Source organism: Physeter macrocephalus, chromosome 5 (assembly GCF_002837175.3).
Source record: "Physeter macrocephalus isolate SW-GA chromosome 5, ASM283717v5, whole genome shotgun sequence".
Taxonomy (NCBI): domain Eukaryota; kingdom Metazoa; phylum Chordata; class Mammalia; order Artiodactyla; family Physeteridae; genus Physeter; species Physeter macrocephalus.
This window is the reverse complement of record NC_041218.1, coordinates 1,555,395-1,565,826: the sequence shown is the minus strand read 5'-3', so window position 1 is coordinate 1,565,826 and position 10,432 is coordinate 1,555,395. Positions and strand designations below refer to the sequence as shown.

Here is a 10,432-nt window from a genome sequence, read left to right as displayed (position 1 = left end):
CCCCGGGTGGGGGGGAGAAACAAACACAACTTACATTCCCTTTACAGATTTATCTATTTAAAAAATCAACGGCAAGCTTCACAGAGTTGGTGTCTCTGTTTTAAGAACCTTAGGTGTGCGCGTCTCCTTAGAAGGACCGGCCCCAGAGAGACACCTGGCCTGTCCCCTAGGACGGACAAGGGAAAGCGGGCCATTCTCTCCTCGCAAGCCCCTGAGCCAGGACGACCCTAACTCTTCCTGTTTATCCTTTTTCAAGATGCTGTTGCAGCACAGAAGAAAACATGCTTGGAAGCAAGGCTGTTAATGGAAAGGTGACCCCATACGAAAACCACCAGCATTTTAAGAGAACCGGATCATCTCGGAGCACGAACCACCGCGAACCGAGCCGCCTTCACCTCCCGCCCCCGGGATCCCCGTGGGGCATTTCGGGCGCGCCTTCCCGAGGCCCGGGCCGCGAGGCAGGGACGCCCCCGGGCGGCAGCGGCGCGGCGACGGGGCCGCGGCGACCCCTCGGGCTGGCGGGCGGCCCTCCCCTGTGCCCCCGGCCTGACCCCGCGCCCCGCCCGCCGGCCGCGATAAGGCGGCGGCCCTTTGTTCCGCCCCCAGCTGGGTAAACCGCGCCGCCGCCCCTCGCCGCGGCCGCCGGCCGGGGTGCACCTTTGTCCCGCCCAGCGCCGCGGACAATGGCCCGGGGAGCCGCACATTGTCCGGCACCTTGTGTACACTCGGGGCGGCCAGGTGCGCGGCCGCGGAATGCAGGGTCGGCGCGGGGCCGGCGGGTGGGGGGACCGCGGGAGACCCCCTCCCCACGCCCCGCCCCGCCCGCCTCCGGACCCCGCCTTCTCGCCAGGGTCCCCCCCGCCTCGGGGTGCGGGAGGGGAAGGGGCCGGGCCGCGAACCCTGGACGGGTGACCCGCCAGCCCGGGACCCGCTCGCCCGGACTCTGGCCCAGACCCGGAGGGCGGGCGCGGGACGTGTGTGCGTGTGCGTGTGCGTCTGTGTGTGCGTGTGTGTGCGTGTGCCTGCGTGTGCGCGTGTGCGTGCGCTGGGCGCGGCGGCGGGGGGCTGGTTCTCGTTGGCGTCCAGTTTGGGGCACACCTGGCACGTCGTAAAGTGATTTACGAAGTGAAAGTGTTAAACGAGGCCACCAGCTGGAGCCCCGACCCGGCTTTATGAGTTTTATTAGGTGCCCTATTATGGAAAATAAACTTTAATCCGACCATAAAAACCAAATCTGAAAAACATGTTTGCCTTGTAGTCTGAGCACTGCCGCGTTCTCGGTTGAGTCAGTCCTCCAAAGGGATTAGTTTTATTGAGGGAGACACAGGGCACCGCAGGACTTTGATACGGCGTGGGGGGCTCCCACGTCCTGCGGGGACCCCCCCCCCACGCAGGCCTCTCCCCGCGGCGCCCGCCACCCCCGGAGCGCGGACCCGGTCTGGGGTCTGGCGGGGGCGTGGGAGGGCAGGGGAGGCCGCAGGGGTCAGTTAACCCGCAGACCTGGAGGTGCTCGTCGAGCCAGCCCGGAGCGGGCCGGGCTCCCCACACCGCGAGGGGCGGCAGCGGCTGACCCGCAAACTCCGCTCCCGCTCAGGTCCGCGGCGGCCTGGGGGCCAGGTGCTCCCTTCCTAAGCCTTCTCCGGGATTTGGATGTTCTACGGCAAGTCTGCCCTTTCAGTAGGAGGGAGGGAGAGAGGGGGGAGGGAAGGGGAGAGGGAAGAAGAGGAGGAGGGGGAGGGAGGAAGGTAAGAAGGTCTGTCCTCGTTTCAATCACCTTAGCCATTTTAAGTGGCTAGTACAGTAGCGTTAACTGTATACATATTGTTGGGCAACAGCTCTCTAGAATTTTTTCATCTTGCAAAACTGAAACTCCCTCCCCACTAAACATCTCCCCTTTTCCCCCTCCTCCCAGACCCTGGCAACCTCCCTTCTATGTGCCGTCTCTAAGAATTTGACTATTTTAGATGCCACATATAAGTAGAATTATGCAGCATTTGTCTTTTTGTGACTGGCTTATTTCACTGATTATGATGTCCTCAAGGCCTATCCCTGTTGTAGCAGGTGGCAGAATTTCCTTCTTTTTAAAGGCCGAATACTATTCCACTGTTTGCACATATGTGTCCCATTTTTGGTTATTGTGAATCATGCTGCCATGAGCATGGCTGTGCAGGTATCTCTTTTCCAGATCCTTTTCAGTCCTTTTGGATACACACCCGGAAGTAGGGTCGCTGGGTCATATGGTAATTCTGTTTTTGTTGCTGTTGTTTGTTTTGAGGACCCTCCATACTATTTTCCATAGTGGCTGCACTATTTTCCATTCCTACCAACAGTGCACAAGGGTTCCAATTTCACCACATCCTCACCCACACTTGTTATCTTCTGTTTTGTTTTTGTTTTCATAACAGCCATCCTAATAGGTGGGAGGTGCTAGCTCATTGTGGTTGTGATTTGTATCTGCCTAATGGTTAGTGACGCTAAGCATCTTTTCATGTGCTTGTGGACCATTTGTACGTCTCCTCCAGAGAAATGTCTATTCAGTTGCTTTGCCTATTTTTAACTGGATGGCTTTTTGTTGTTGTTGAATTGTAGTTCTTTATATATATTTTGGACATTAATCCCTCATCAGATATTTGATTTGCAAATACTTTCTCCCTTCCCAGGTAGCCTTTCATTGTGTTGATTGTTCCCCTTGCCGCGCAGGAGTTTTAAATGTTGACATAATCCCATTTGCCTGTTTTTGCTTTTGCTGTCATAGAAAGTCTTTCCCGCGGATCTTTCCAAGCTGACTTCCGCCTGGATACAGGGTGCAGGAAGGCCAACCGCGAAAGGAACAGGCCCATTTCGTCTACGTTCTAGGCGTTTCTGCACTCTTCAGACTCCAAGCCTTAAGGCGTCTGGTCAGGGCCCTCGGACCCCGGGCCAGAGCTCTACGAGGGCTGGACAGGTGATCCCTGGACTGTGGCCTGGAGGGCGCCGCTAGATTGGTCTCTTCTTCACACGAAGGTGTTTAACCACATTTTCTTCGCACTCGCTGGAGACCCTGGCACACGACGAGGTACCCTTTCTGAGAACGGAGGACTCCCCCATTAAGGTAAAGAGAACCCGCCCGGAGGGTGGCGCCCCGGGGTGGGCAGGGGGCCGGGCGGGGTTCCCAGAGGGCCGGGTCCGCTTTGGGCGCGGCCCTCGCTTTGGAGTCGCGGTGTCCCGGCGCCGCCGGGTCGGCAGGGCGCACCCCGCCGGGTGGAGAGCGGGGAGGCCGCCGGGCACTGGGGCTTCACCGCCGGAGGCCCGCGCCGCTGTCCGAGGGCCAAGCCTGGGCTGGTCTGGAGACAGTGCTTCGTCCCCCTCCGGGCTGGGCTGCGTGGGCCTGGCTCCGGGTCCCGGGAACCCGGTCCTCGAGGCGGCAGAGCCCCCTCCCCGCCGCGCGGGGCCCGCGGGTGGGCGGGGCTGACGGCCGCTCATTATGCGGAATGAATTGTTCGCTGTGCCCGGAGTGGGTGAGGATGAGACGGTGATTATATTTAAATTTGCTATAATTGATTTGGGGAAGAGCTACTGTGACAAGAACGAATTGATCATTAAATTTATTAGCGAGATAAATTCCGTCGCGCTTAAGCCGCTGGCTGGAGACGCTGGGGCCCCGGGCGGGTCCCGCCTTCCCGGCCGCCAAGTCCCCGCGCCAAACCCGGGCTCGCTCTGCTGGAGGCCGGGGGCGGGGGTCACAATCATTCTATCTTCCTTTAGTGCGCCTCTGCCCCTCGTCGCCGAGGGAGCGAACGATTCCCGGGTTCAGGAGGGTCTGCACCTGGGGGTGGCGGGACGGACCCTCCGCCGAGGCCGCCGGCGCCCCGGCTTCCAGGCCGGATGCTACAACCCCTCCCCGGCCGCCGCCGGTCCCCGGGGGGCCCAGTGTTGAGGTAGGGGCGCTGACGCTGAGCCAGCAGAGCAGGGGGGCGGCGGGGAATAACCCCCAGATGTGGAGCCAGCCAGGGCAGAGATTGCTTCAGGCTGAACTTCCTCAATGTGGTAGAAATTAAAACGAGATACACACGGATTGCAGATTTTTTTCAACCCCCAAAGGCATCTGTCTTTCTCCTCTCCCCCTCCCCATCCCCTCTCTCTAATTTTCCCACCCCTTTCCTCGGGCTCTCGGGCTTTCCCACCAGTTGCAAAGCAGGTCCGCGTCCCCCCAAAGCACCTTTGGACCCGGAGGCGGCCAGGCCCGCGCCCTGCCGCCCGCGCCCGCCAGCTGCTCCTGCCGGGGCTCCCAGCAGCGCCGCGCCCCCGGGCTTGGCTGAGGTTGGATTTTATGGAAGGAGCCCGGGGTGATAATGAGCTGCCAGAGAGGATATTAATCTCACCCCGGCCCTGAAGTCGAGGAGTGGCCCCGCTCGCCTGCGCGGTAATCACCCAAATGAAACTCCAGGCCCTTCTGAACTCATTTATCAGCTGGGAGGAGGGGGAGACGAGGGGGCGAGAGAAGGCGGGAGGGGGAGAGAAGGGGAGAGAAGGGGGAGGGGAGAGAGGGGGGAGGGGAGGAGGCGCACCCCGGCCCAGTTGCTGGTGAGAAAGAATGAAAAACAGAAGGAAGGAGGAAGGCACGAGGGAAGGAGGAAGAAGCAGTGTCCCTGGCTCACCTATTTCCTCCGGGCCCAGGAGAGGCCCGCGCGTCAGCGGTGGGGGAAGGGGAGCCGCGCGGAGGGCGAGCCCGGCATGCGTGCAGCACAGGGCGAAGGCCCGGCTCGGCCCGGGTGATGGATGGCGCGCGCTGCCGAGCTTTACTAACCCACAGCCAACGCGGCCCGGCTGGGGCGCTCCTGTCGCCCTGTGCTGTCCTCGCGGAAGTTTGCCCAGATCCAGGAAAACCAGTCCTGGCCAGCCCGAGAAGGTTTTTCGGGAGAGACGCCGGGGTCGACGAGAAAGAGAAGCGCCGCGCTACGCGAGGCAATGCGGAAAAGGCGCGCGAGCAGCGCCGCGGGCCGCACGGACCCCAGAGACCAGTGAAGTCTGGTGGTTTGGAGCTTGTTTTCTGAAACATTCAAATAGTGTGTTTCCGCTTCTGGAGCGCCGGCGAAGCAAGAAGATCCTCGGAGGAAGAGGAAAATAAGTACACGGCGTCCAAAGTCACTCCTTGGAGATCCTCGCATCCGGGACAGATGTGAGCCGGCACGCGGACGCGCGCTGACACCTGGCCTCGGGTAGTTTTACCGACACTTCGTACCTGCGACTCCCCAGCAGCCGGAATCAAGTTCCTCACCGGCCTCGGGGGCCCAGAGAGGTGGCGGTCCTGACACCCATTCGCGATTCTGATTTTCACCTTCTGCTGTCAATTGAGGAATACAGCCCATCGTTTCAACAACAAAAATAGTAAACCCCGCTTTCACAACTCCCCTCAAAAGATTTGCGCTCTCATCCAGTAAAAAAAACCAATTTATTTTACATTCCATCGTGGGCGATGGGAGAAGCTAAATGATAATTTAGCATGCGTAAGTAGACATTTCTTTATATATATATTTATAAATACAATATACAAAAATAAAGACAATACAGTTTTGGGATTTCCAGCAGTTTGAACGCTCATGGCATAAATCCCTCCCCCTCCCCCCAAGATACATAAGCACGAAACATTTTTTCTTTTTTCAGCACTCAGAAGAACGGCGTGTCCAGAGGTTTCAAGTCTCGGAGGTGGTTTAACGCTGTAGGTTTCCGCCTTCTCCATCCGGCAGGAGGGGAACCCGGAGCCTCCCCTGATGAGCGCTCAGTTCTTCTCAGAAACACCTCCCCCCCCAACGCAAACCACATTAAACGAAAAAGAACCAGAGTTCAAGTCTGAACCCGCTGGGCCTCCCTCCTTCCGTCCCTTGAAGAGCAGGCGCGGCTGCTGGGGCCCACAAGGGCAGCCCCCAGGGCCGGGCCGCCTCCGCTCGCGGGCCTGGGGGGCGGACCTGGGGGCCATGGGAGGGGTCGCAGCATCCAGGCCGTACCGCCACCGCCGGCCGCGGGGCCCCTACTGGGGCGGGGGCTGCTGGCCGGGCCCGCCGGACCGCGGGGCAGGCGAGTCGGCCCCGGAGGAGCAGTCAGACGAGGCGGCGTGCGTGCTAGCGCCGTTGCTGTAGGGGAAATGGTCCTCGTCGTCGTCGTCCTCCTCCTCCTCCTCGGGGTCACTGTCCCTCAAGTCCCGCAGGCGGCGTCCGCTGCCCTTGTCCCCGGGCGCCAGCGGCCCCAGCAGCACCCCGTCCCCCTGGTCCTCGGCGCCGCCGCCTTTGCCTGCGCCCGCGCCGCCCTTCTGCTTCTCGGCCTCCTGCGCCGCCTGCTCTTTGGCCTTTTTGCTGCGCTTCCACTTCATCCGCCGGTTCTGGAACCAGATCTTCACCTGCGGGCACACGCGGCGTGAGAAACCCGCCACCTCCATCCCCGCCGAGTCCCCGGGCTCCTGCACGTGCGCCCGCCGTGCGCTCGCCGCCATCGCCAGGCCCGGGCGCGGGGCTCCCATTAGAGGACTCGGACGCCCCAGGGGGACGGCGCTCCCCACCTGCGCATGAGCAAAACCCAAAGACCGGCTGGGGGCTCCGAGGAAGCTCAAACGAAGACCCCTACCGCCCACCCCCAGCGCCGAGGTCTTCCACCCGCCCGCACGGTGTGTGTGTGCCGAAGGGCCAGGGCTGCTGAGGTACGTGTCTGTAAATCTCAAGATGTTCCCTCCTCTCTTTCTGGAGTGAAATCTCTCTCATGTGGCCTGGGGACCTCCTGCTTCAGAATGGGGGGTGTGTGTGCAAATTCCTGGGCCCAACAGAACCAGCTGAATCAGACCTCTGGCTGCCAGTATAGGAACCCTGGGGGCAGATGGCTGGGATGTTAGTCCACACCCTAAAGGTCAAATGGGCACAGCTCCAGGGGCCCAGGGAGGCCGAGGGTCAAGAGAGCAGAGGCGGCAGCGTCCCTGGGAGGCCAGGCCGCGCTGAGGGCGGGGGGAGCAGCGCACCTGGGTCTCGGTGAGCATCAGGGAGGTGGCCACCTCGAAGCGTTTGGGCCGCGACAGGTACTTGTTGAGCTTGAACTGGTGCTCCAGCTCGAGCAGCTGCTGGCTGGTGAAGGCGGTGCGTGGCCGGCGGCACTTCCCCAGGAGGCTGGACTGCGCCTGGGCTGGGGTGGGAGAGGCTCGTGAGCCCAGGTCAGTCCACTGCCCGCCGCCGCCCAGCGCCAGCAGCACTCCTCACGCCAGGCTGCCCGCTGCTCCCCGGCCCGGCAGAGTCGCTGCTCTTTCTTTAGTGTCAGCGCCCCCTCCCCAAGGAAGCCCTGGAGCCCAGGGCCCCTCGGCCAGGTGGGCCCAGATGGTTTGGGTTTAGAGGGACCGAGTCTTTTCATCCCGGGGGGGGGGCCCGGGGGGCCTGATTAAAGACAGCCTATCACCCAGGCACATCCTCTCCACCTGGCTGGGTGTTGGTAGAAAGCAGGTGGACAGAAGGGCAAGTAGCAGAGGCCCAGGGACCCCCTCCTCCTGGTGCCTTCCCCAACTCAGGCCCAATCCACACAGGCCACCGGAGTCACTTCCTACTTCTTCCTGCCCAGCGAAGAACTGGTGCAGGATTCCCACCACCACCTCCTTACGTACAAAAGGAATAGAAGGAGAAAAGGGAAAGAGATGAGGAAGGAAGGAAGGAAGGAAAGAAAAGGACCAAATTCTGGTCCTAAATATGTGTGTTCATCAGAGACTCTCCCCCGTGTAAAATGTTTTCTTGCCACGCCCGCCCAGGGTCCAGAGGGGCAGAGCCTTGGGAGATTGGAAGCCTTTCAGGACAATTCTCATTACGCAAATTAAAGGCCTAGGCACAGGGGGATCCGGCTTTCTACGTGTTCAAGGAGGTCTCTTGGCTTTATTTACATAATTTCACACGGTTACATCACAGAGAATTTTATGACCTCAAAGCGAGACTTCCCTCGATTTCCCAGGAGCCTGACAAGCGTTAGACAATAAAAGAAAGGAAAGGAAAGGAAAGAGGCCAGCCCGGGGCAGGAGGAGCTCAGGCTCCCATGGGACGGGCAATTTGCTTTATGGGAAGGCCCACGCCCCCCGCTTTAGTTAAACAAGGCCCCGAATTCCCAACTTGACAATACATTAGAACTTTAATTAAAACACTGGCTCTGAAGGGACCATTTGGGAAATGCCATCTGATGGCTGAGACACCAATTAAAGGAAACCAAACAGGTTTCCAGCGACCAGAGGAGGGACACTCTCCGAGCCCATTCTGGCATGTTCACCTGTTTGTTATTGCCCTTTAGGATTCGGTGTTCAGATTCTTTTTCTGAACTTAAAGCTGGCTGGGTTTTAATTAGCTAACTCTGGGTCGAGATCAGGAATAAGAGATGGACTAAGTGTGTTGGCAAAGGGATGTGGCTTTAGTCGATTTTCTGGACAATCCTGGGCTCCACGCAGGCCAGGGAAAACAGCCGGGTGGCCAGGGAACCCAGCGCCCAGCGGAGGCCTGTGTGGAGATCACTGCTGCCCGCCCGCCATGGGTGGGAGACTAAGCCTGCCAGGCTCTGGGAGATGCAGGTCACAATGAAAGATGCGTGGGGTGGCATTCCATCAGAAGGGGTTTGCTGGGCTCTGAGGCCAGGCCTGGAAGGGTGCCTTGGGTTTGGCTGACCCCAGATCAGGAGCTCAGATATGCTTGAAGCCACAGAAGTGAAAGCAAGCTTGCCCTCTTCTTTGCCTGAGGTCGGGAGGGGTGACTCCACCGGAAGGGATGGGTGGCCATTAGGGCCTTCTGGGAGCTGAGCCGGGAACAGCCTGGGGTGGCCGCGGGCAAACAGCGCACATGCTGGGATTTTCTCACCCGGCTGTGACTTCTCCAGCCTTCTGGGATCCTAGCTTTTCTCTGTTTAGTCACGACCATAGCTTCTAGCAGAGGAATCTGAATTCTGGCAAATGTTTATTTCTGTTTTCTTTTTTGCTTTTTTTCCCCTTCCCATGCCTGCATCTCCCCAGTCTAAACAAATCCATTCAGACGGAAACAATGGGGTCTCTTTGTTTGGGTGTTTGGCGGCTGAAATCGTTAAGCCTCAAGCATCTTCCTCTGAGCGGAGCCCGGGTGGAGCGAGCGGACCTGAGATCCAGAATCTCCAGAGCTCCACTCCTGCGCGCCCGCCCGCGAGAGAGAGAGAGAGAGAGAGAGAGAGAGAGAGAGAGGGAGAGAGAGAGAGAGAGAGAGAGAGACCCAGGCCTCGGCCAGGTGTCCAGCCTGGGTGGCAAGCACGCCGCCCACAGTTGGGCGGCTCTCGGGTTGGGGATGGCCAGCCCTCCCGAGCTGCGGTCCTGGGGAGGGGTGCGCGCTGTGCTGGGCGCCCTGAATTCGGAGGCGGGCACCTGCTGCTTAGAGCCCCTGAAGGAGGGCACATCTCGCGGCCTTCCGGAGCGTGGCATCTCTCTGTTCAAGTCAGGCCACCCGCCTCCTGGGCATCGCACCCCGGCCCCAGCGCCCTTCCAGAGGCGGGCAGAGCCCCGCAAAGGGCCAGGAGGTCGCTCGGGGCCCCTGCCTTGCGTCCCTGGGCCTCCTGAAGCTCATTTCTCCTTCGCTAACTCTGGGAGCGCTCCCTCTCCTGGGAGGGACCGGGGGTCTCTCCAGAACCCAGAATGCGGGACCGAAGTCACGTCCGTTTCCCTGAGGATCAACCCCTGGTTTCGGTGGCCCCCGATTCCCAGGCACACCTAACTCCAGGGCGCTCCTCGGCTCGCCTTCCCCCACCGCTTCCTTCTTCTCTAGCCTGCCGGTTAATCATTAGGTTTTAGTCTCACACCTCCAGCTGCCCCTTCCCATTAAGAGAGGAAGCGAAGCAAGGTCCGCGCGTGGGCATTTTAATCATTCGCTGACAATCCCACATCGCGCAGCCCGCGCGAGTCCTCGCAGGCCCCGGGCGGAGCCGAGGCGGCCTCGCGGCGCCCCCACGGCTCGCTCTGAGCCGAGAACCAGCGGAGGAAGGTGCCAGGTGGAGGAGGATGCACGGAGAGCCTCTGCCAGTGTCCTCCCCCTCCCTCCGCAAGCTCGGGGGCTGCGCGGTACTCACAGTTAAAGTCCGGCATCTTGGGCAGGATCATACCCGCGGTGGACGCCCGCAGCCACTGGTCCAACTGAAAGGTGCCGGCGCCCAGCTTGATGGGGTCGGCGGGGTGCGCGGGGTGCGCGCCCTGCACCTGCGGGTACGAGTAGGAGAGCGCCGGGTGCTGCCCGGCCAGCGCGGCCGCCGCCGCCGCCGCCGAGTAGCCGTAGACCGGGTGGCCGTAGAGCGCCGCCTGCGCCGGGAGGCCCGCGCCGCCCTGCGCGCCCCCCGGCTGCAGCCCCAGCGCCAGACCCCCCGCGGCGGCCGCGGCAGCCGCGGCGGCGGCGGCGGCGGCGGGGGCGCCGGGGGGGGCGCGGTGGGGGGGCCCCCCCGG

At 61.1% G+C, this 10,432-nt stretch overlaps 1 protein-coding gene across 1 annotated transcript in view; it reads right to left on the bottom strand.

Annotated features, from left to right (window-relative positions):
- Window positions 1-6,007: 6,007 nt before the first annotated feature.
- MNX1 (motor neuron and pancreas homeobox 1) overlaps window positions 6,008-10,432 on the bottom strand; it is a 9,426-nt gene continuing 5,001 nt past the window's right edge. The window contains exons 2-4 of the mRNA XM_055084721.1: window positions 10,066-10,432; window positions 6,983-7,143; window positions 6,008-6,373 (exon numbers count right to left, since the gene is read on the bottom strand). The exon at window positions 10,066-10,432 is cut by the window's right edge and continues 4 nt beyond it. Coding sequence (XP_054940696.1) covers window positions 6,008-6,373; window positions 6,983-7,143; window positions 10,066-10,432 — 894 coding nt within the window. The remainder of the gene's footprint in view (window positions 6,374-6,982; window positions 7,144-10,065) is intronic.